We start from the raw sequence: 26,112 nt of genomic DNA on the forward strand, positions 1-26,112 counted from the left end.
TAAGTATAAGCGGATGATCGTCATTACGGGAGGAATGTAAGTCAATGACTCTTCACTATGTTACAATCACGTACAAAAATCCAGTCATTTTAGTTTCATAATAGGGTGGAGGAAAATGTGACATTCTTACAAAACAGAAATTTAAAGAAAACTTACATTCTTGGCCAACTCCAAACATAAGTTGGTATTATCGCTATTAGGGCCAATGCCATAAAATCTGCACACAGTTTTACGAAACTGATTAAATGATTCAAAATTCAAAGGGACACAGACACTCGCACAAGGACATGATAGCACAGACATAATTTTTTCCTGGAAAGTATTTAAAAAAACATTTGTTAGCTGAAGTTATTAAATATATTGCCATGGTACTAATAAATTTTAGAGCTAAACAAATTCAAGTGAATTTCGAAAAATAACAAATTTTAAAAGACGAAGAAGTGGCCATTTCATTTGCTGGAGCTAAAACACCCTTATAAATGGAAAATGAATTATTAAGTAGCATATACAAATTAATCTCGCCATGAACAAAAATGTACAACTGACGATAATATATTTCGTAATCTGAATAAATCTAAAATTAAAACAACATAAAGAAATTTAAAAAAAAAAATTGGAGGCGCCGGGTATCGATCCCGGTACCTCTCGCATGCTAAGCGAGCGCTCTACCATCTGAGCTACGCCCCCTGCATGAAACCAACATCTAAGGCATGTTGAATGTTCACGTATCGTTGACAGAAATACATATAAAATGAGTCGTAATTGATCAAACGTTTGGGGACACCAGACCTGAGATCGAACAACACATTTAAAAGTAAAGAAACATTATACAAAATGGCGGATGGGATCGACCGGCGAGCTTATGACGTCATAGATCGTGCAAAAGAGTCACACTCGTTGCCAACATGACGGTAATAAATCTGCGTCTGAAGAGACCATAAATCCCCGAACCCAATAAAAGTAAACCTTTATTTTTAATTGTATTTAAAAACTAGATTTACGCAGATAAGCACTGTGTGCTCAATAATAAACGGTTAAGGGATATTTGTACTGTTTACAGGACTCGGCTTGCTCGTGGCCAATACAAGAATTGAAATTTACATACTAACTTTCGGGGCACAACAGTAACTAGAAATACCACATATTTTAACGTTCAACAAATGGGTATTTCGCCCAAAAAAGGAGATTTTATAAGTCTCGTTTGGTTCCCACAATAAACAGCAACTGTTTCCCTACACAAAATTAACCAAAAACGGAAAAAAATTAAATACTATTTAAAAAGACTACGTGCACCCAAACGATCAAATTTCTACGCAAAATCATCCTTTGTCATTAATGGCGCACAGAACCAAAAGCATGTCGCATTTTCATATCCAGAAACATGGAAGAGGATAAAGGTCAGTTTCGCGGTTCTGCAACATTTAGCTCAGGGGAAAAAGTCTGCAAGGGCTCCACACCCCTTTTGTACACATTCCTACTGTTATTATTTTCATAAACATAATAATTCTCATAAATTAAAGGCGCACTACTCAAAGGGACCTACTCACCACGCGGTGAAGACGTCCAAGCTCCTACAATTCGACGGGGCGAGTTGCCAGTCTCATCATCCGACAGATTTACATCCGAAATTCGCGGGAGAGCAAACTTGACCCTTTAATGCCCAATTGTAACTGCTTTAAAGTTAAGTAATTCTGGATTTTGTCCACAGACTGTATTTATCTGTTCCGTATGATTCCCAGAATAGACTTTTATTAATCAATCTATCTTCGTAATGAAGGCGGGATGTATTTTCTTTTCGGTACGGACTGAATTTGTAAATATTATTTTGCTAGATAAGTTTCGGTTTTTAAAGGATTAAAGGGCCCTAAGACATTCTGTGTGTTGTGGCAGAAACTCGCCCCCTTCGGCAATCGGTCCGAGCTGTGTTGACGCAGTCATTGTCTCAACTGCAAATTGCAAGTACTGATAGTAACTGCGTAAGTTACAGTACAGTGCAAACTTCCAACAAATCAGATAAATTTGTCAGATATAACCTCAAATATCAGCATCTACTTCATTAACGGGTAACATAAAATACGAGAAGCAGGGGGAGCTTAGTCACTACAGTAACCGAGGTTCGATCCCCGACGGGGGTAGAGGATTTTTCCTCTAGCCCATGCGTCTAGGCCGGGTCTGTGGCCCACGCAGCCTCCTATCCAATGGGTACCGGGGTCCGTTCCCGGAGATAAAGCGCGGCCAAGGTGTGACGCTGACCACTCACACCCATCTAGTGACGAGGTTAAGAATGAGTAGGAGTTATACCCCCCCCCCCCAGCGAATAGATGGCGTGAAAGTGAGACAGCTTTACTTTATATCTTAACATAAAGTGCTTCAAACAGAATTTGTAGTTAGGTTAACTTATATCAGTGACCTATCTTCAAACCAAACTTCATACGCATAACTTCAGTTAATTATCGACACTAAAACGAAAGATAAATGAAGATTTTTGCATACCGGCTATGCTAGTTTATATTCTGAAAAAATCAACAAATGTTGCATTATTTTCGAAGATCTATTATAAAACACTGTTTCTGCCCAACACTAAATCCATTTTTCTTATCCAGGGTATGGAGACCCGTTAGAGTGAAATTTGTGGCAGTAAAGCAGGTTTTCCTCCCCTGCTAATTATCATTCCACCCTTGCTTCATATACCACGAAGTGTGGGTTGGCCCATTATCATAACCTCGGTGCTAAGTTTGGGGCTTCATCTCTGACCCGACACGGTGTAAAGGAATTGGCAATTAATTTAATGTGGCTGGTCTCGAAGCCCAGATATGTAAGCGAGACCTCCTAAATTCGAAGAGCTGACCACTCTGCAGCGACGTTTCATGTGTTCCTCCTCCAGACTCCAGAAGCAGAAGCCGCGAAATTACAGCTATAAATACAGCGAATTTCGCGAAACAGAAAATGGGACGAGGTCACTGCATGCTCACAGTGCAGAAAATTCCTGACACCGAGTGACATGGTTGAGGCGGAAGTTGTACAAGCCCCTTCCGCCTAAATTATTTCACTATTATTCATTGAGAAATGTAACAACGCGCACGCACGCACAGTACCAATGTGCAAACAAAACCATGAGTGCAGGAAACAGCTGATGTGATAAAAACTAAACTAATCTTCAGTCATGTGACTTTCTTCTCTCACTGATACAGAAAGCACCAGGCACGTACAGCATGCTACAGAACACCAGAACTGTATTCCCACACAACGAAAACCTGTCTGTCCTCCTCATTTGCCTACTTCATAATCGCGTCCGTGTGTCCGTCTTGTGTCTGCATCCCTTAGCAGCGTTTTAGAAACGTCAAAACCAACTCCTACTTGAGAAGCTGATAGTAACTCAGATGGTCAGAGAATTTCCTGTCTTTTATGGTCCTGTGCATTTCATTAGAATTCACAATTACAATTACCGCATGTAGCAAATATAAATGAAATTCGTAATTGCAAAGACAAAGAAGTTCTTGGGTACGTTGGTGGAAATATGTCCGATAAAAATTATATTTCATTAATGCGTATCCCACGTGAAGTGTGTAAAGAATGCTGTGGTGAGCTGACATTTAAGACCGAAGAAGGACGAAATGTTCATATCTAGTGGTCACTTTCCTAACCTTTTCGTCCTCATACCCCCCCCCCCCCCACCAAACTAAGAGACTAGGAAGAAATGGAGAGAAATTAAGGGAAGTAAAAATAAAACAAGACAGGGGCGGGAGGCCCCTGCGGGGTTGACAAGCTGAGCGAGTAGGGCCAAGCACATATCAAACAAAAGTTGAGGTCTTTCGCCTATTTACTGTCGAGACTCGCGTTTCTATGTGATGAGACGTTTTATAAGAAAAAAAAAAATTATATATTGATAAAACTGGACTTGAACTTCACGTAAATTTGAGATTAGAGCGAATAATACGAAAAGATTAATCGTGGTTTGAGATACGCAATGATCCTATACGTAAGGGGCAGACAGATTTAATCTATGTATTACGCGTTTATTTACAAACTTGGTAAAAATTTTTGCTCTGAAACACCAGCCATTTCTGCTCGGAGAATCTTTATAAATGCGAAAGGAAAAAAAACAGTTGGCTTCTTCTGAAATTCCTTTGTTAAGCAAAATTATTTATACTGTTTTATCATATTAAGTTGTCCTAGAGTTATTTATTTATTTAGTGTTCTGTCTGACGACAGGTCCATATGAACAGGATCCTTCCATCCTTTTCTCGGACTGGGACCTGTTCATATACGTTCTTGGCAGATGATCCAGAAGTGGTTTGCCATTGCCTTCTTCTGTGTGTGAATGGAGTAATTGTTGGGATGCCACGGAGAAACCGGGGAAGCCCCCGGAGGAAAACTCCGTGTTGCCTAGACCACGGCCTTGCCCAACACAAGTTATAAATTTGAGCACCACCGGGAATTGAACCCGAGACCCCAGGATTACAAGGCCAGCGTTCTAACCGCTAGACCACCTCATCTTATTATTATTTAGTGTTCTGTCTGACGACAGGTCCATATGAACAGGATCCTTCCATCCTTTTCTCGGACTGGGACCTGTTCATATACGTTCTTGGCAGATGATCCAGAAGTGGTTTGCCATTGCCTTCTTCTGTGTGTGAATCGAGTAATTGTTGGGATGCCACGGAGGAAAACTCCGTGTTGCCTAGACCACGCCTTGCCCAACACAAGTTATAAATTCGGGCACCGCCGGGAATCGAACCCGAGACCCCAGGATTACAAGGCCAGCGTTCTAACCGCTAGACCACCGTGGCGGCATGTCCTAGAGTTACTGGACACAAAAAAACCCTAGCATTTTGCTAAACAAAATTCAATACTGAACGAGTTAAATAAGAAACGGTCACTGATGGACTGGAATTTCTAGTGATAATGCAAGACCCGTTCGACCATGGATAGGCCCACTAACAGAAACGAAACAAGGCACTAAAAGGGTAACCAGCGCATCACAATGCACCATGATAACCGAATACGCTCTCCGTTCGGCGTGATGTCCTTTGCTTGCCAAGGTGCATATGAATGGGTCTACCTGGGGGTGGGGGGGGGGGGGGGGGGGCACACGGCGTAATGACTTAAATTTCCCAGACCGTGACATCTCAACGGCGTTGTACAACATGCACTCGGTTTTCTTGGAAATACAGAACACAGGTTCCGCAGTCTGATAAAAAGTAATTTCCTGTTTTATATCACACAACTTTGAAACCAACATAACAGTTGGTACTACGAAACAAAATGTTCGAGACATATACAGAGTGGCGCATAATAAATCAACACATTTTTAAATGAATAAATTAATTTGTTAATTTTGTATTTTTTCGGATGTAAAGACGAGGCCTGGGAAATTATTATGAATCGCTTTTGAGCCCAGAAGCGTGCAGCAATTGTTTCTAAAGTTCATTGACACAAAGGGAATTTCGTAAAAATTTTAACATCCGAACGGATGCAGAGAATCTTTACTCAGAACAAAAATCTTTTTTTCCGTAAAAGATTTAGCTGGTGCAATTATTGCCTAGAATACTCTCACGCTTTCTTACAAGAGATTAGTTACGCGCCATTCTGCATATACCTTGACATTCTTACGTCGTAAATTAAAACAGCTATTGACTAATTTTTCTTTTTGATTTGAGGTTATGGTCGCTGGTTCTTTCTGGATCTAGCAATACGTGGGAAAACAAGGGACAGAAATTCAACGCATATTAACCTCCTGAAGCCAAAGCTCGTGTAAACAATATTTTAAAATCTAGTTCTTACCTCAAAGAAAACACAACGTTTCTCCATTACAAAGATCAGTTTGTCTAAGCTGTTTAAGGAAATAAACACGGTTTGTTCTGAGAATCATACAAAATCCATAAGTACAATATATGGTCAAAATACAGCATTATAGAGTGTTATAGCAGGGGATGCATACGGTAGGTTTGGGTTGTAAATTTTAATATTATTATACTGCTATAATCACACGACATTTACACGAAATACAGTACAAAATGCCTAACGGTTAGGTCCTATACATGATTCAGTTTCTACAATCTCACTACGTAAACTGGTTTACACAAATTTTGTCCTGGAAACTAATTAAAACCACGCTTCTATAACGTATAATATGACACATATATTTTCGTTTTTGAGATATTCCTAATCTATTCTTCCGTTAGACAGACGTTTTATATGTTTGTGGAAGTGGATTTCTCTGACGGTTCACTCTATTTGTTGTATTCAATTTATTCTTTCGTGTTTTATGACGACTATTAAGGCTTTGACCGGGATGTTCTTTTGTTAAATCTTATGTGGTACCGCCTGATTCGACTTCTAATGGTTAAGTGAAGTGTTTTCTTCGCGGTACGGTCTGGATTCATAAATATTATGAAGACGAGCTTCGGCTTCAAACGGTTAACCAGCTGATTTTCGTAATGGTGAGGTGTAGTGTTTTCTTCGCGGTACGGACTGAATTCATAAATAATATTCAGACGATCTTCGGCTTCAAAGGGTTAATAAAGGTATCTAACCCTTTGAAGAAAAAGCTCACCTAAATGATATTCAATAATTCAGCCCGTACCGCAAAGAACACACCACACTTCAACATTAAAAAGATCAACTGCATGATGTTGTTCAAGGAAATAATCGATGTTTACAGCGAGAATCATAAGAAACTAACAAATACAACATGGAGCGGGACATATAGTTACCGTTGAACTTTGTGAAAACTTCAAAACGTCGGCAACAGATGGAGCTGGGATAATGAATGAACTAATCAAGAAATACGCTGCACCATGGAATCTGATGTGTTCTCCTAACAGAACCCTCCCCGCCTGTATCTTCCTCGCTGTCCCTTGGCTTCCGGTCTTCTTCCAAAAAAATTTTGCGTGCATTTCTCATCTCTCCCAAGCGTATCACACATCCCGCATATTTCACTCTCCTTAATATTTACCTCAACATTTCGCAAAATGTACAAAAAATAAAACTCCACATTTAGCCACCTGTTACCTTCTCCATCTTCGATTAAAATATTCACCTGAGCACCCTGAATCTTTTTTTTTTTGTAACCGGTCTATTTACTAAACTGTAACGCTCAAGTACTGAAAATGTCAAGCAGAATTTGAGGTTTTCACGGCATTGAGTTCGAAGATGACTGTCTTCTGGGTTGTTGCGCCGTGTAGTCTGGCAGAAGTTTACCGACGTTTCAGAGGTCTTTGCTGTCTCCACTCATCAACCCAGAAAACGGCCATCTTCTGAAAATGTTGACAGCTCCAGTTTACGTATGAAATGTGACTGGCCTATGTTCTTGCTCCGGGTAGTAGAGCAGCCATGCAAGGTGAGGTCAGATACGAAAGGAATGTCCGGCGCCTCGAGCCCCAAAACAACTGCTGACTGCCCCCTGGTCTGGTATAGAATTCCTTTCCTCGTCCCTCGCCCCTGTCCAACACGATGGGTAGCCCACCCGGCAAGCTTCATTCATTCAGACCTCCTACCATGCTACAGAGCCACTGGGAAACAGTAGTCACTGCCATCTATCGGCCCACGTTGCAACTAGCTGAGAAATGACATCTCCTTCACTACAATATAGACCACCTACCACGTAAACGGGGTAAATACATTCAACGCCATCTAGAAACAAACATTTTCGTTACTAAACTTACGCACAATATGAGTAAAGTGAAATATTTAAGATGTTCACAATTTTGCAGATGGCGAGTTTTTAAGTTTTATGAATGTGTTCCACCCACATCATGTGCACTCCCATGTATGCCAGAATTCTTTATTCGGTCCTTCCCACTAATTTATGTTCATTATATACGTGAGATAAAATTATTCTGAGACAGTTTCTGTTTTCTCTCGTCTTTCCCTTATATGAGGCATAAACAATGTTATTTCAAGTAACTTGTGCCTTTACCCACACTGTCCACATAAGGTATCCTGTTCCAGCACATGCATATAAAAATCTATTTGGGGTGTATTTGGATAAACATTATAGTCTTTTCACATATCTGATTTCTGTACTGTCAAATATCTTCAAGTTATTCACATAGAAATGCACTAATTCAGTTCTAACCTATATGATACACAATACTGTCAAATCTTCCAGGTTTCCTAAACTTCATGATTCTTGTCTTTTCTTCATTTATCTGTATATTGTTTTCCTTTGCCCATTTTCTAAGGTCATCAAAATATTTCTGTAACTCTGTCAAATTCATGGATAGCTAGACCATCTCATCACAACACATCAGTAGCCTTGTGTTGTCAAGGTTAACTTGACATGATGCTGGCTGCCATTACATTAAAAAGCAGAGGGCTCTGAGGGTCCCCCTATATAACACTCCTTGCTTGCCTGTTTGATATTTGGTATGACATCCCATTCCCTACACTTACACAGTTCATCACTGCAGCCAGTACTCAACTATGTCTTCCAGAACAAGCTACTAAACTCACTACATTAATACTCCATAAGAGTACTGAGGGTTAGGCCCATGTTCTGATGTTCTTATGAACCTATTTTGTTGAAGGGTTATTTTACCTAACCATATAGGGTTGAAAGGCTACCCTTCCAACCAGAGTTTTGGTTCATGATGTTCATGCTTTAAACCACATACAGATTATCTATTCAAAATGCAACCCTGACCACTAACCACAAACCCCTTCATGCACAAAAACATTGAATTTTTGCAGTCATATCCTGTTGTAGCAACTGATGCACTACTTGAAATTGGTACATCCAATATCTCAGCTGTTTTGTCACTCAAGGATCACCTGTCACATGTAAACACTTCCCGTATCCTGAAACTTTATTACCAATCAGTGTGTTTTTATTTGGTACTTCCTTGTCAGAACATGCATTGTGAAATGCTTCACGAACGGTAACAAAACAATTTCAACGTAAAATGATATTTGAAAATGAACATATGTTCTTTGCACTTCCACAGCTTTTGTGTAGCAAGCGTGGGCAGTAGCCTAGTAGCAACCACGATGACAAGACTAGACAAACACACAAAGAAACAAAGATACTACAAACAATAAATGAAAAAGAAAAACTCCTACCTTGCATTTTCAAATGTAGCTGCTGGAGAATTTCCAATAGCACCGAATCCAACACCTACTGCAAGACCCTCTGAAATAAAACGGGTATCAAAGAAAATCTGTTGTGGGATGTAAGGGGCAGGATGTATTGCTTAAAACATCTGAACCTCACCTTTACGTTTAAGTAATGCCAGAATTGGTTTAAATATTACCATAACCTAAATTAGATGCATTCTTAGAATGGGAATGTTTGCAAATCATGAAGTAGAGTAAAATAAAAAAAGATCAGAAAGATATGTTGAGAGAAAATATATAAGAACTTCCTTCAGTCAAAAGAGCCAATGACCTGGCTGAAAATGTAACCAAGTATGTCCCAAATAGAAGCTGCCAATTTATTTGGGTTCCATGATGTTTGAACAGATCCATCAACCAAACCAAGAAAGAGTAAACATAAAACCTCCCAAACCAGAATCAACCCCCAATAAAATTGAGGAATGTGATGAAGATGAAGAAGGAATAGAAGATCCTTTGTAATGGGGCTTTTCTGTCAAAGTTTAACCAGTACACTCACCTGGTATATTATGTACAGTAATGGCAACAATTAATAAAATTATCCTCTTCCACTGACTGCTCTTATGATGATCTGTAGTAATTTCGTGATCATTTACTGGATCGTGACGTTCTTGACGCGTAGATTTCGTCACTGTTCTTCTTCTTGACAGAGGATTTGAAGTTACTAGCCCTTCCCCAAACCCTGTAAAATAAATTTAAAACTGCAATGTAATAAAACAAAATTATTTTTATTAAATATATCAAGACCTATATAAATATTGCACCAGCAATAACTACGCCTTACATTACTGTGTCCAGCCGAGTCCCAGCCCCACCCCACCCTTCCCCAAATTAACTTCCAAAAATGAATACTGTGCATTAATATAGATAGAAATTCTACATTTATAATTTAAGATTTCATTTTCATTTTAAAGGAGAAAAATGTAATACTGCAATGTACATTGTCATCGTTCTATAAATTAGACAAAATATATATAAAAAGTATACAATAGAATTGTATTTTCCATTCTTTCAGTTTAACAAATACAGAAATAACTTCGTTCAGGTCAATGTTTTGTACAATTTTATGTTCTTTACCATGGTGCATAGACCCACCAACTGCTTCCAATTCTTTGTAACAGAAACATTCCTTTTTAATAGCAAATAACAGTGTTACCTACAAATTAATATTTGTAGGTGTGTAGATGCATCCTATTAACAATAACCACAGCAGCGGCAGCAAAATACAACCAATCAGCACAAGATCTGTTGTGCAACTGACAATGATAACTATATATGCCCATTTATGAGGCATTCTGTCAGGAAATGTTCTGACTGGTTACACTGTCAACTTCACTACACATGTCAAGCATTTGTATATGATAATAACAATGTTTGAAGCATATTACAAAGCCACAAACACATATCTATTAATTAATTGTGTCTTTTCCTTTCTATTCTTACATGTTCATGTTATTCTATTTTAAGTTATTTCTCTTTTTTTTTGATTAACCCCCCCAAAATACTGCCCTCCTAAGTGATTGTATAGTTTGCTTAGTGCTTAAACTGGCAGTAGCAGTGTGTGTGTCTCAAGATATACATTTCTGGAAATAATTTATTAACTGCCCTGATGTCATGGTTTTGTGTTGCATTGTAGTGATGAGACATAAACATACATTCAGTTTTCTCAGTATTCATTTCTAGATCAGCCTCCTTATTAATGTCTAAGAGTTCCTGTTATTATCTTCCCAATGTAATGGATTATTCATACAAGTTCCACATTAACAGAACTTACAGAAAACATGTTTTTGAAAGCTGGAAACAATATAACACATCAGCAGGTATTTGCCAAATCAATAATTCCTTACACTATAAAACAGAACTGTCACAACAAAAACCAAACAATTTAACTCCATCTATTCCAGCCCAAGTCACATGATCTCTATTTACTTAATATCCACTTTTACATACTTCTTTCAGGTACACAACCTGGCCTACTAAATGGGCTCTTTCCATGAGGTTTACCTCCAAAATTTGTTGGCTTACAATTTGTATGCAATAGCAATTTCATTAATATTTTACCATGTATATCACATATCAGAATGTACCACAAATATATGTGTAAATCAACAGTATTTGAATTGGCTTTCTTCTATTTTATTAGAACAGTAATTGAAATAAATTAAAATTACCCTCCAAACAGACAAACCAGTTTAAATAATTTACAGATGGCAGGACCATGCACATGGTATACATGCTGCCACCTATTAAACATACTAGATAGGAACTCCATTTTTAGAACGGTTATCAAAAATGTGAATACAAATGTGGAAGGGCTTTCTTCCAATGTCTATAGTTGCTCAGCTAGTTAAAAACTTCAGAACCAACCTTCAAATGATTAAGATGCAAGACTGGGCCAGCTTCATGACACATGGAGTGACTGACATATGCACTTTCATAATGAATGTGGAGTAATTATATGGAGAAGAGACCTTGAAAAGTTGGTAATCATTTAGCTGTAAAAAAATTCCCCACCTTTATGAAACCCTAATGCTCATTACCATGCACTTCTCATCTCTCTCATGCATGCTACATGCATTACAGTTCATCCGAATTCACTCGATTTTCCTTGAGTACATATAACGAAGCTCTTCATTATGCAGTTTTTAATGATTTATTTTTATTATGGTAATATTATTTTTATGCAATTACCAGAAGGCCACTGAATGATTTCTTGCCAAATTTCATTGTTTAAACACCTGTGACACAAAAGTGAAAGTTATAAGAGGGGTATATATCTTCAACAACAACCTTAATAAAATATTCTCATCAACATTTTTTACACAACTAATATAAGTTACATGCATTTTAAAATAGCCTTAATAATGGAATATTGCATGTCATAATGTATTTGAACTTACCTTCAATTGTTGTTTCTGTGGTTTGAATAAAATTTGTATCATAAAACATAGCATTGCTCTCTCTCTTTTCCTTATGAGACATATTACCAGATGATAATGCTGTAAAAAGAAAAAGCAGAATTTTAATTCATGTCAGATCTATAAGAAGATGTATACAATTCTGTGCTTTCAAGTGGATAAATCACCTAAAACTTGATTTGGTGAATGCACACCAAGGAATGAGATGAAGAAATCAGTTCCATAAACAAAAAGCGCTCCAATTAGAAATCCCAAAGCAACAGGAACAAAAGCATATTCCCCATTTTGTCCATAAAGTTTAGAATCTTCAGCCATTTCTATTGCAGGTGCTAGAAGTGACCAATATGATGCAGCTGTCATCACTCCTCCAGCAAAGCCAAGACTTGTATCAAGGAGTTTACGCTGAAATGAAAATCAGATAATGTTAATATTTTCTTTATGCCACCCAGTATCATACTTAGTGTCTGATATTGAAACTGAAGTAGGCATTGATGGAACCAGATTATTTGCAATTTCTTAGCATGAGGTAAAGAGTAAGGTGATACACACCACATACACCCCTAAACATTTTTTCTATTCTTGTCAAATCATTGCCTTGTAGGTGGCTACCTTCCAGGCCAATGTTGTGCAATATAGCCTAGAAAATGTTACTGGCATTTTAAAGGTGCTTGTTGTCTCCAACATCAGGGAACTCATTGCCCTAATGTAGGACAACAGAAAAAAGGGTTAATTTTTGAAACAGCTATCATGCTACCTGCTAATTTTGTGCACTGATCATGCTGTGCAAAGTGCACCAACCTACATCATTACAGAACTCAGCTAGCAAGCAATCTGGTCCAAGCAGTATAACATAGCTTGTGACATCTGAGATTTTCAAGGCTGCAAAACATTTGAATTGTGGTCCTCTGGGTTATTATGCCATGTATTCTTGAGGGTTGTCACTAAGTTTTTGTAACCACCTACAAGACTACCTGGTATTCTATCTGGAAAACTATAATCCAAATATAGCAAAGCTCATCTAGTACAAATGTTGATAAATTATGGATAAACATGTTGTATACTTTTGCAAGCTGAATTTGGTTCCAAATTCAAGATGAATTTCTGTAAAGTTTTCAGATGTAAAAAAGAAATTATATTATTTTCTCCTAGCATGTCGTCATTTAATTGCCCATGTGGAAATTCCGAAGACCAATTCTCTGGCCCTCTTAAATCCATTTTACCACAAATGGTTTGCACATTGAATGTACGGTTACCGACAATGACATGACTGATAAGCCAGGAAAAAGTACATAATGTGCAGATATGGCAGATAACAATTCTTACCTGCGTCCCATTGAATATTACAACCATACTAGCTCCTGCGGCTGTTAGTCCCCATGTAAAAAGTGTTCCCATAAGAGCTTGAGTTATAGCACCATAGTTTTGTAACATTTTGGATACAAAATGTTCTTTTTTTGAGTGTCATTCGAATTTGAATCTAAAAAACCTATCTCGTTACACCTACTCCCGGTGTATCCTAGGAGATGGATAATTTGGAGTGATTTGGAACTTTCCATTTTTTTAGCTGAGAGTCTAGAAGGGAGCTAAGTAAAACGAACCTTCATAGTCTGAGAAAAAAATGGATAAAAGAAAAATTAATAAGAAACTGAATGTGGCAACCAAGACGTAATAAGAACGAGTTAGGGGAAAATATTCACGGATCAGAGAGTTTAGATCATATATAGTAATCGTGGTGTTTTCTGGTTTCGATATTTAGCTGGTTGTACATTGGCAGCAATGTGTTCATGCGCATTTCAATTTCATAACCTGTCCCCCAGAACACTTCGGTAACGTGTGCACCGCGTGAAGATTGGCTTGTGTGTGTTTGTTATAGAATGTTCGTAGTCATAACGTTAGGAGTTATTGCTCCTCAGTGAAACGATTCTTAATAACTGAGACTTTGTAGAAAGTTACACATTACAAGCTTCACCATTACTACAATATGGTAGGTTAAAAATCATCTGAAATAACACGTTCCGAGATTTGTTTGTGGAAGAACTTGGATAGGTTATTGACAATGGTAATGTGACCTAACAAACATTTAATAACGCTTGTTTACAGGAAATGCTATTTTATACTCATTTAATTGTATGTTTCTTTTTATAAGTTTCTTTAGTAGCTAGTTGTAGACAAAAGAAAGAAAAGTCATGTATTTTTAACTACAGACCAATTTAATTCCCAACAGCTTCATTTAAAATATTTAAAAAAGTAGGTGTTACTATTTAAACTCAAACATTGTCCTTGCAAGTCAACAATTTGGATTTAGGAAAAGCCTCTCAACTGATGAAGCCTTTTTAAATTTTACAGATAAAATTGCTCATAATAAATTTCATGTTTCTTGTGATCTTACAAACGAATTTGATTATGCAAATTATGAATAACTACATTTTTATGGAATTTAAAATTTAGCTCGTCAGTGGTTTAAATTCCACCGTCAAGACTCAAGGCAACAAGTAGAAATAAAATCAGATTTAAATAATAGCACCTAAACACATAAATCACTAATATAATGCTATCCATTAACTCCCAGTCCAAACCCATACTTTTTGAAGATAATACTAAAATTATTTTACATCCACAAATTTACTCTTTCCAAATTTGCATGAGTGCCTTTGTTAGCTTGAACAAATGGGTTAAAGTCAGTACACTTCTTCTTTCTCATCTCCCTTTTTGCCTTTATAGCGTCGGAGTTGATTGCTCGGTCCACCTCCTCCATTCCTTCCTATCCCTTGCTAAGAATTTCATCTGCGTTAAACTTTTTCCCTTTGCCTGTCCTATTTCTCTAATAGTATCCAAGTAGCTCTTTCTAGGTCTTCCTATTGTTCTGGTACCCTCAACTCTAGTTTCCAAAAACTGTTTCGTCTTTCTTTCATCTGCCATTCGAACATGTCCAAACCATTTCAGTTGCTTTTCTTCCAATTTTGTTTTAAGTGATTTAATTCCCACCTCTTATCTAATTTTGGTGTTCCTTATTCTAACCCTGCGCGTTTGCCCTATTGATTTTCTGAGACATTTCATTTCCACCGCTGTAACTTTAGATGAATATTTATTTAAGTTGGCCAGCTCTCGCTGCCATATAATAGTGTCGGTTCTATAACTAATTGATAGAATTGCTTCTTGGTTTTTATATTCAATTCTTTCTTTCCAAATATTGTATTAATTGGTAATAAGCATTATTTGCCTTCTTTACCCAATGTCAGTACACACTCATTTAATTCTGGCAAAACAAACCATGAAATTTTGTATTACCAACAAACATTGTGATAATATAGGTACAGCATATGGGGACAAAACAATTGAAGTAGAAACAACCAAATTTCTTGGTCTACAAATTGATGGTAACCTAAATTGGGAAATAAATATTCATACGTTATCCCTAAACTAAGTTTAGCATGCTTTGCTATGAGAACTGTCACATCACCCAGAAACTTTCCTTCTGCTCCACAGAAGAATTTACATCAACCAAAAATTCTCAGCTATTATAAGTATATGTATGTAGTAGTGGCTATGCTTTCTTGTGTAATTATTTTTGTGGTAATATTGTAGTTGACTGTAAATTACTGTCATTACTATGTACCTTATTTTGTATTACAAAAAAGTATTGTGTTTTTGTTGTGATCTGCATTTTGGTTAGGCCTATGAAGGACCTGTGTAATGTAAATAAATTCTATTCTAAGTATCATATCTATGATTTACATAATTCTTACAGACTGAGGAAGTAAATCCAAAAGCATATCCACTGGCAGATGCCACTCTTACTACCAAGATTCTGAATCTTATCCAGCAGGCCTTGAACTATAAACAACTGCGGAAAGGTGCAAATGAAGGTACATTAATGTTTTAATATGTAAACAACATTTTTGACATACCCCAAACCTGCATTAAGAAGACCCTAAGCAGTACACATTGTCAGTGGTTACTGAAATCTACATACCCTAAATATCAGTTGTTGTGCTCTGAAAATATGTTAAAGGCACTAATTATAAGAAAAAGCATGTGAAAACATTATTATCAGAGTATGCTTTCTATCACATGTTACAGTAGCCATCACCAAATTGCATGCTTCAGGGTCACAGGAAAATCGCACAACACTGCAACAGAAACATTGGAGTCCAGGCTAGTGAAAGACAGTTCAGAACTTGTAGCATAGCAGTGCTGTGCTTATGACTTAAAGCCATGTGGTGGTGGTGGCAGGGGGTGAATTACACAGGCTTGAAGCATAGTTTGGTGATGGCTACTGTACTGGTAGTTGGAATGCAGGGAGCAAAATCTAGCTTAAAAGATAAACAGTATAGTTCCACAGCAACGTTCTGGTAATAGCCATTAGAAATGACCATGAAATTCAGTATTTTACACTTCAAACATAATGAATCCTAACTAAACACACCTGAACATATTAAAATTCATCTTAAATAAATTATATTTTAAATTCAATTATGTATTTTACTGTAGAGATCACACATCATGCACACATTTTAATCTTTATTATGTATGATATTAGAGACATTATAATAATGGCAAATATGTAATTTGGAAATGATCAAATGCTATCCAAGTTCCCTGGTTGTTCTATGAACATTGTTCCTGATATCATTGTTTAAAATTGAGTTCTCCAGTAAAGAATGGGCTGTTGATATCCTGTAACAGGACAAACTACTGAAATGTTAATAAGTGACTAAATAATGCAGTGTCATGCATGTGGGATGTCTTGTATTTAATCACCCCTTTTGAGGTTCTCACAGCAGTGAATATGACAGTGTTGTCCATCTGGGTAGTAATGCCTTTAAGTCAAAATGGCATCACTACCAGAAGACCATAATTAAATAACTTAGGTTAGGATATGATTGAATTTTTATATGTAACAAAACTGTGTTGGCTCTTATATGACATTTAATTTGCAGCTACAAAAACCCTCAATCGTGGTCTGTCAGAGTTTATTGTAATGGCTGCTGATGCTGAGCCACTAGAAATCTTGCTTCATTTGCCTCTTCTCTGCGAGGATAAAAATGTACCTTACGTATTTGTACGATCAAAACAAGGTAAGAATCGTAATGTACGTGTGCAAACTTAACAATTATGAGCAGTACATAATCAGACTGAATTTATCAGTATAAAATAAAAATATATGGAAAAGAAATTGCAGATCTCTTTTTAGAATGCTGTTTATGCTACAGGAAATGGTTTTTAGAACAAAGGGATAGCAAAACTTAACCTATCCATCTTATAGATTAGTTTACCCTCTTTTCTGAAAAGACCATGACATAGGTCAGAAACGCTATTGGATATTTGACAAAATTATCAAGCTGCACAAATAGTTTTGCTGACTTTGAAGGAAAGAATTCCTTTGGAAAATAAGTGGGTATATGTGAAATGATGAAATAAAATATGTTAATAGTAGGATTCATAACCATTACATATTATTGATTATAATACGTTACTCAATAGGTATAGAATTTGTATACTGCTGATGACAGTAGTGTTTGCCAAAACATGTCAGGTATTATTACATTAATAAATTTTAATAATTAGTGGTGGTGATGCATAATAGTTGTAGCTGATGATGATATTAAAAGGATAAAAAATTCTTTGCTTAGAATAACTCTGCTGATAAAAATGTTTTTTTGTCTACACAGCTCTAGGTCGGGCCTGTGGAGTGTCTCGGCAAGTTGTGGCATGTTCAGTGACTGTAAATGAGGGTTCACAGCTAAAACCACAAATCCAGTCCATTCAGCAGGAAATTGAACAACTGTTGGTCTAAGCGGAATGTGACGTATCTTGAACTTCATGAAATGTACATGAATTAACTGACATGATGACTAAATATTAGTTTCATTCTGTATGTTTCCTAAGAGCTAATGATATAACCTGTTCAGTTTTTCAAAATATTTTTTAATAAAAATGAGGACTTATTAATTTGTACATGCTTGCATTATGTGATATCTTGTTCACTCATAGACAAAACAGGTCATCATGATATGCTGGTTGCTTGTGAAGTCAACTTCATCCTTCATTTAAAGCAGGGGATGTCAAACTTTTTATACCTACCGCCCACTTTTGTATCTTTGTTGATGGTAAAATTTCCTTACCGCCCACCGGTGCTGCACGTACTGCCCACCACCATGAAAGAGGTACAGCTCGAAGACTGAGTGATGGCCGGTGGTAAGCCCCGCTGTCGTTATGCGCACTAAACTCGTGCCTTTGATACGGAGCTCATTCGTTGCTCCCTTGTCAACAAGTATACTTCGAGAAGTGTCTGGCGAATTATTATCTATATTCAAAGTTTAGAGATGGAATTCAAAAGTGAATTGCAAAAGAATATTTTAAAAAGTCAAACTCGTGAAGTTGTTAGCAATGTATTCGATATATGGAGGAAAAACAAAATTTGTAACAACGGACAAAAACCCACACTGCCCACCATGAAAGCTTGAATCGCCCACTAGTGGGCGGTAGGGACCAGGTTGACGACCCCTGACTTAAAGCCATTTCAGGGTCTCGGAACATAATTCGCTGAAGACATTTAGTACTTAAAATTGATGGCCACTTCACATGGGTTTGCCTTTTTTGTTCTTCACCATAGCTATGTGGTTTTCCATATATTTTACTATAAGATGACTGCCTGTTTAAATTTATGTTCATAGACAAACAATTCACTGTCTCTGTAATATCATTCCTGAAAAAAAGTACATGTAATTACTATATATTCATACTGGTATGTCTGATTATTACTATGTGCAGAATGATCCAACATTCATGTTCATTCTCCATTGCTATGATTTTCAGCATACACTTAATTGGCATATATATTACGACTTTTTCACATTGTTCATCTCTTACATTGAGTTAAATATAGTACATTTATTTCCCCTTGTAAAGCAACAGGCTCTGTACTAGTTACACATAACACAAAGTACAGTATACAGAATCTTCTATTTCCGGTTTAACAATATTTTTATACATTTTCTGGTACCCTTTTACGGGTCCCAACTTTGCGTTGGCTTGATCTATAGACATTCGGTAGACCTCCTTGGACGAGGGATCGGCCCGTCGCAAGGCCTCTACTTGTACACGGGACAGCACAACACAGAAAAACGCGGACAGACATCCATGGCTCGAGTGGGATTCGAACCCACGGTCCCAGCGGCACAAGGCCCCACACCTCAAAACGCGCGGCCACTGTGGACCCCAAGTATACAGAATATAAAAATAGTTAACAAGTCATATATTTTGGGTGATGAGACTACTGTCAGGAAAGAGGGCGTAATAATGGTTTGCCAACATTTAGTCTTCTGCAGGTTGAAGGGACTATACTGCTGACCACAGTTTAATATTACAAACAGTGGGATTGAATATGATTCTATGTTTGGATTGTGTCCCACGCCGTAGCCGCGCAGTCTGAGGCATCATGCTTCGGACCGGCGATACGGAATGTGCGCTGGTTTGAGTCTCGGGGAGAAGAAATTTTCTCATGAGATTTCGACCAGTGTATGGGACTGGTGCCAACCCAGCATCGTGAGGAAATTGGGGAGCTACAATGAGTAGCGTAATCCGGTCAGGAAAACTAGCAATGGCTGGGGGTTCGTCGTGCTAACCACAAGTCACCCTATATCTGGTTGGATGATCGTTCACCTCTGCTTAGGCATGTGAACGTGAGGCCAGCAGTCAAGTAGTTGGCTTTGGTTCTCTGGAGCTGTTATGAAACAGATTTTTTTAACCTTGGATTGTAGATCAGTATTTGATTTATCATATGGCAACTTTAGTATTGAATTGGGTACCACATAATATTAGCTACTATGAATGAAGGATTTAGGATGCATTTTCCCAGTCATCTGTGGTGGCTTCCAGTTACAGTAGGTACCAGAACTACAACATTTTATCAAGTAAACTCTGAGCCAGTGAAGTTTGCAAGCTTATGGCCTGAAGACAGCAGGTAACAGTACAGACTCTAATTTAGTGAGGGCACTGTAGTAGTCCAGCCATAGTCATATGATTGTTATGAAATCACCACCCAAATGAGGATTTGCATGAACACTGGTGAATTATGCAACAAAATATATATTTATAAGCTTGTAAATCTGATGAACATGAAAATTATATAAAGTTGGTAGTAGAGAAGGTATGATATCAACAATTTATATATATAAATGTAGTCGTCAGTAAAATGGTAATGTCTTAATGTAGAGCAAACAGTGGTAAAGCATTGAACGTCCAATTTTCATGCCAACGTAACTTCTGAAAACTTTCCAATTCCTTCCTGAATCTTGCGTCTCTCTCCTGTTGTGCCCTGCTGTGTGGGAATCCTCTGAACCAAGTCTGAAGTTGATCAGAGAGTTCAGTAGCATCATCAAATTTCCAGCCATTTATGTTGTGATTTACCAGCTCATTTAGACTGCAAAAGAAACATGTTCAAAACTAAGTAAGATTTGAAACTAGTCATGGATTTGAGTTCCTAGTCAAGTCTGTGTGAGCGACTTCCTAGATTCACTTGATGAAAGAAAACGATTAGTAATATATAACTGAAAGTTGGGGAAGGAGGGAGTACAATTATAGATGTAAGAACAGGTTTTGTGTGGTATAATATAAGTAGATGTATAACATCTGTGGATTGCAAAACCTTCATGTTAAGTGGATGAAATCTTGTATTCAAGACAACAATAAATGATTTAATTTTACTTGTTCTTATCACTGATACTAACTTGCAGTCTCAGTGTGGCTGGCCAACTACGAAAGGCAGCAATCAAAGTGGTGGTTGCACACAGTAGAAAGACCACACTGTTTCAGAACTAACAAATATCTTTATTGTACATTTATGTGTCTGTAAAGCAAGGGAAATTAACATAGAATCTTGTCTGCAGATATGCATGAGTAATTTATAACAACAACAATACATCTTAATTTGTAGTGAGTATATGCTCTTTATAATTGTAACCTGCACTCACACAGTGTCAAGAATTATAAGGTACTGCTTGGTCTAATAATTCATAACAGGAAACTCATTGCATCTTGGGTCATAATAGAATTACTTTCATCATTTGCCCTTTGTGCATTGCAGATTGCAGGATAATTTACCATGAGAAGTTGTATGCACAGACAGGAAGTCCACAGCCAAACATGTCCACTACTTTCATTGGGAGGTCCAGGCCACTGGATGATGTATGAAGGCATATCCCTAGGTTTGCACTGGCTAAAACAACAAGTTTTCAATCAACCAACATCCTGACACACTAATAACAATGACATAAATATCCTCGTACCTGTAACATAGGAGGCGGCAAAAACCCACAACCAGGTTGTAGAGCCAAGAAACAACAACATACAATCCTTTTGACTCCCCACCTTCCTTCTTTCCTTCCAGCCCCTTTGACTGTTCCTAGGACACCTTATACATTACAATACATAACGTTATCTGTCCATTTTTTATCATCATGCTACGCAGTCACACAGTCGCAACTGGCTGTGTAATTTACAGATGATGGGTAACTTTCTACAAGTAAAATTAGCAAATACAGTAATTTATGAGCTTGGAATAAAATGGGATGGTACATATGTATTTTGTGCTATATTAGTATATATTAGCATATTTTTACTTTTGGGATGAATATATTTCAACAGATTATTAAAGTGAAGCAACATTATAATGCATGGCAGTTGTTCAAGACATGCATAGTGAAAATAAAATTACAGTTTTACATTAACAGCACTGAATGTTTTCCAACTGCATGTACACAACATATGAGCAATTCATATCATGACACTGCAGTGTGGAGACGCTTGGGCTGGCAACCAGACAAAATGTAGCAGATTACACAAGAAGTTTCTTACAGTCTTTTAAGCCATGAAATTAAGCCAGGGAGGCTGAAGGAAAATAATTAAATACACATACAGAAATTTCTGAGTTGAAGTATGTTGTGTAGATGGAAAAAAATGATCTCTCTGTTACACATTAATTTTGTGCACTCTGTTACAGAATACATAAAACTGTCCAAAATGAATGTCTTGTGGTTATGTTACTGAAACCTAAAGCATATACCTAGTAGACGTGGATAATCTTCAGGCTCCAACCACGGTGTGACAACCTGTATATGCTTCCAAGTCTTCTTTTTGATGAGGTGACAGTAATGCTCTTTCAGTGGTCCCTTCCCCGTAATTACACAGATCAAAGCTGGTAGTTCACAGCCCTCATCACGAGCCTCCTCATAATCTTTGACAGCAGAAAATACGGTTACAGGATATTTGTCAAGACACATTTTCTCTTGTCTACCATATTAAACACAAACAGTGGTTTAATTTGTGATCACTGAATAATATGCTTGCAAAAAATTTGTGATATAATACTGTACATATACACACCATGTGGCAGCATAGTTCTGTATGTACAGAACTTAGTTCATCACATGGAATTAGGTTCCATAACTTCCATTTGCTAGACTCAACACAGTCAGCTAACATCAGCTGCTGTAAAATAGAAGCCATATCTCCACTTTCATTAATACCTGTAATATCTCTTATACAGAAACATACATTTTATCCAGTTACAGACTGATATCACCACAAATGAATTATAAAAAAATCTGGATAAAATTTGGGATATGTTAACCTCCATATAGTCATATATATCTAAGTGATATATCAGGGGGATTCTCACCTCTTTTAAGACCTACAGCTACAGTTACCTTATACACTCGCAGGCCACTGGGTTATAAATTATGGCCATTTATTAAAACTTATTGGTAATTTATTACAAACAGGTCTACATATTACACTACTCAATAATTAACAAATTTTTTATCTGCTTTTTTTATTATTTACTTAAAATTAAAGAAGGCCTGTTTAATTTAAGTGGTAACTATTTTTATTTATGATATACAATTTTTAAGAAATGTATGAGGGTGACTTAAAAAACTGATGGGCTAAAGTGAGAACCCCTATCCTATGTATTACATTTAACCACAGTGACCCTGATTCATATGTCATGGGTAAAGAGCAAAGAATGAAGAAGGCTTTAACACAGGACATCATGTGCTTATGAAAATGTCAATGGATGGTTATGGTCATCTTTCTGTGAAAATTAAAAATATTACCTTGTAAAGCAGACAGTAATAGTGAGAAATCCTCATCCTCAGTCCAACTTGTGCTGGAAACTATTAAGCCTGGGCGGTCCTTTCTCCATGCTGCTTCACCACCTGGCAGCAACTCTGTTAATATTGTGCTGACAGAACTGTCATTGGTCCCAAACAAAGGAAATTGGTTTGCAAGTGATGAAAATAACTGATGGCTTTCTAGTACTGAGATGGGATGAAATACCTCTGGTGGGCGGTCATAAAGTGTCACAGACCTAAGACAAAACATGCACACTATTTATCAAAAGATGTATAATTTTACTAGCACAGTACATATCTTTGTATTCTACCATCAAATATGAATAGTGTTACATGTCAGATTAAGTTAGGTTATGCTAGGTTAGTTTAGATTAGCATTATTTTTGTACTATGGCTAATAACCATAAATGAACACAAAATTTACAAGAAGTTTGGCAAGAGATTACATCTTGTTAGTGAATGCTAAGAAGACACCATAGTCTTCAATTGTTATCACAAAAGCTGTTCCTGCTGGGACATTTGCTTAATGCCATTTTGTCAATGGTATAGATTAAACAGAGTCAGATCACTGTATGACCTTGGCTCATTTCTCAGCATGTTTTGAGGAATTAAGGAAAAATATAAGAAGGCTCAATCAGAATAATTTGCCACCACCTGAATATGAAGCAGGAATGTTTGCAACTATGCTGTGATAGTCACTATTATTAGTTTGGTTTCTGACCTCCTAAATATAAGAGTAATAGTAGCTACTGCACCATAATATTTAGTAAACTTGCCTACAGATCAATGACCCCTGCACTAAAATAAAAAAGTATCCTACATTGATGTCAACTTCATGTGGTACTCTCTATTAACAAAAATGAGATTCAAATCACTACAGGGGGTGTGAAGAAAATTACACTACCTTTGATTTAATTGCTTTAACATTTTATAGATTTGTGGTAATTATGTATACTATTTCCTTTTACATTCATAACTCTGCTTGTTGCTCATAAAAAATGTAGCTTTAATTTGGTTCTCATACGAAAGAGTAAAACTCTTCCTAAGATCATTAAGGTAAGAAATGAGGCTTTAAATAGTACTATGATGAATTTTGTTCTTTAGAAGATTAAGTTTATTTGCTAACAATGTGGTTTAATTTATATATGATCTGAGGTTCTCACTGTATCTGTATCATCATCATCATCATCAGGGCAATGATGGAGGAGGCAGAAAGGACCTCTGAAACGTTGGTAGACTTCTACCAGACTACATGGCACTACAACCCAGAAGACAGCTATATTTGTGGTATAATTTGTTTAATGTGTTGACAGACACAGACACACCGTAACAGCCAATTACAATCCATTAATCAGCCTAATGAAAATGTGGGATTTACATGAAAAATATATGCAATTAAGAACAACTCACAAGATTCCCCATTTTTTTTCCAAGTCTTCCTTCATTGCCTTCGTAACACAAAGGTTTGCAGTTGCTCTTCTACCAAAGAACCTTTCAAACCACACTGATACAGTGACAAGTTTATGATTCTGCCCCAATGTGAGAGCCAAGATGGTGTGACTATAATTGTGCCAATCTATTACATAGTTCGCAAACACCAGCACACTATAAAGCCAACATATGGCCAGAGCAGGAACAGCTGGTGGATTCTGAACAATGACGTGATGAGAACGTCTTTTCAAAAGTAAAGCAAGGAAGAGTGAGATACTCTGCCAGATTACTTTCAGGATATATCCCAACAGTCGTGGACAATCTGTAAAACAAATTGATAAATATAAAAAATGTTCTACATTAGAATTGTGCCTATAATTATAGTTGTTCATTAAAATACTAACATTTTTGGAAGTCTGGGCACGGAACCATATTTCGAATTTTTACTTTTGGATGTTTTGACAATTCTTTTATAGGTTGTGAACCACCATACCCAACAATGTCAACATCATAACCTTCCCTTGCAAATGATAATGAATGGTACTGCATACGTGGACTTCTCCCAAAATCTCCAAGAACTACAACACAAACACGTTTATTTGCCATTTTCACAAAATTACACTCACAACACGTGCAGAAATGACATCCAACACTGTGTTGTTGCCTTAACCCAACTATAAGTCAGCTCTAAAACTAGGTTACGTATGCTTTGGTCCACAGTTGAAACATGGAATCAGCGGGTTGTAATTTGAATAGGAAGAGGGACAACATGCACTCGCGACATCTTAACGCAGCTGTAGTGTAGCTACTTGAACTAAGTACACGCAAATCGCACAAGATGTCAGACACTAGTCGATAGCGGTCGATCGCAGACAACAGTATTGTTAATATGAACCAATCACGAAACAATGCAGTTATCTGCAAATGACTATTTGATTTAGGTACAATCTGTGGGATGGCAGAATTAGCATAAACAAAAGGGTTGTGCGCGATATCAAATGATTCCGCTTCTAATTCGTTAAGTTTAATAAATTTTGGGACAATTTCAAAATCACAAAATTGACCCGTGCACTCCGAATAGTTGTCCAGTCCTCAGCTGATTACTCGTTATTTTATGCGATTGTCAAAATCCTGCCTACTTTCGCAGAAATAAGATTCAGCTTAAATCATGTGATGTACAAATGTTTTATTAAATTTGAGTTTCATGTAAAGTAGAGGGAAAATCAGATCGATATAAACAGAAATTAAATTCTCTAAACACAAATTTGATTGTAATCTGTTCAGCAGATTAGGGATTTAACCATGTGGGCAGACGGACGAACGGAACGACCTCCCCTTTATGCGCTCAATCAATACATGATTTAAAAAGAACGCATAACGACATCAACCAAACTATGACGTATACCAGCACCAAATAAAAATATCTATGTAGATCACTTAGTATTGTTAAAATAGCGAATTATAGGACGCCACACTGGACTGAAAACGTGGTTTGGATGCAAGAAGTTAGATAT

At 37.0% G+C, this 26,112-nt stretch overlaps 3 protein-coding genes and 1 non-coding gene across 4 annotated transcripts in view; 1 reads left to right on the forward strand and 3 right to left on the reverse strand.

Annotated features, from left to right (window-relative positions):
• Positions 1-13,576, reverse strand: part of Zip48C (Zinc/iron regulated transporter-related protein 48C) — a 96,396-nt gene extending 82,820 nt beyond the window's left edge. The window contains exons 1-5 of the mRNA XM_022079339.2: positions 13,356-13,576; positions 12,200-12,434; positions 12,015-12,113; positions 9,614-9,796; positions 9,064-9,133 (exon numbers count right to left, since the gene is read on the reverse strand). Of these exons, the coding sequence (XP_021935031.1) occupies positions 9,064-9,133; positions 9,614-9,796; positions 12,015-12,113; positions 12,200-12,434; positions 13,356-13,463 (695 nt within the window). The 5' untranslated portion in view covers positions 13,464-13,576. The remainder of the gene's footprint in view (positions 1-9,063; positions 9,134-9,613; positions 9,797-12,014; positions 12,114-12,199; positions 12,435-13,355) is intronic.
• On the reverse strand, positions 615-687 carry TRNAA-AGC (transfer RNA alanine (anticodon AGC)). Its single transcript has one exon. It is a non-coding gene; the product is annotated as a tRNA-Ala (tRNA).
• Positions 13,577-13,651: 75 nt separating the features above from the next.
• Positions 13,652-17,990, forward strand: hoip (NHP2-like protein 1 hoip). Its single transcript, XM_022079336.2, has 4 exons — positions 13,652-14,016; positions 15,781-15,898; positions 16,973-17,110; positions 17,705-17,990. Exons 1-4 carry the CDS (start codon positions 14,014-14,016, stop codon positions 17,827-17,829), a joined length of 384 nt encoding a protein of 127 aa, XP_021935028.2. The 5' UTR covers positions 13,652-14,013; the 3' UTR covers positions 17,830-17,990.
• On the reverse strand, positions 17,940-25,342 carry Alg1 (ALG1, chitobiosyldiphosphodolichol beta-mannosyltransferase). Its single transcript, XM_087357658.1, has 6 exons — positions 25,003-25,342; positions 24,578-24,920; positions 23,150-23,403; positions 22,099-22,269; positions 21,138-21,252; positions 17,940-20,457 (listed from the first exon to the last, which is right to left on the reverse strand). The coding sequence occupies exons 1-6, from the start codon at positions 25,202-25,204 to the stop codon at positions 20,241-20,243; spliced, it is 1,302 nt and encodes a 433-aa protein (XP_087213784.1). The 5' UTR covers positions 25,205-25,342; the 3' UTR covers positions 17,940-20,240.
• Between the last annotated feature and the right edge of the window lie 770 nt (positions 25,343-26,112).

This window comes from Zootermopsis nevadensis, unplaced genomic scaffold, assembly GCF_977971745.1.
Source record: "Zootermopsis nevadensis isolate Lab colony 2312 unplaced genomic scaffold, Znev_1.0 Znev_ptg000028l, whole genome shotgun sequence".
Taxonomy (NCBI): domain Eukaryota; kingdom Metazoa; phylum Arthropoda; class Insecta; order Blattodea; family Termopsidae; genus Zootermopsis; species Zootermopsis nevadensis.

What these genes read in the sequence shown, in the direction of transcription:
- hoip (XM_022079336.2), top strand. An exon ending in GCGGAAAGGTGCAAATGAAG is followed by an intron (nt 15,899 to 16,972) that starts GTACATTAATGT and finishes TTTAATTTGCAG; the next exon opens with CTACAAAAACCCTCAATCGT. An exon ending in ATTTGTACGATCAAAACAAG is followed by an intron (nt 17,111 to 17,704) that starts GTAAGAATCGTA and finishes TTGTCTACACAG; the next exon opens with CTCTAGGTCGGGCCTGTGGA.
- Alg1 (XM_087357658.1), bottom strand. Translation starts at nt 25,204, where the DNA reads ATGGCAAATAAACGTGTTTGTGTTGTAGTTCTTGGAGATTTTGGGAGA. An exon ending in ATTACTGTCTGCTTTACAAG is followed by an intron (nt 22,270 to 23,149) that starts GTAATATTTTTA and finishes CTGCTGTCAAAG; the next exon opens with ATTATGAGGAGGCTCGTGAT. An exon ending in AGATTATCCACGTCTACTAG is followed by an intron (nt 21,253 to 22,098) that starts GTATATGCTTTA and finishes TTGTTGTTTTAG; the next exon opens with CCAGTGCAAACCTAGGGATA.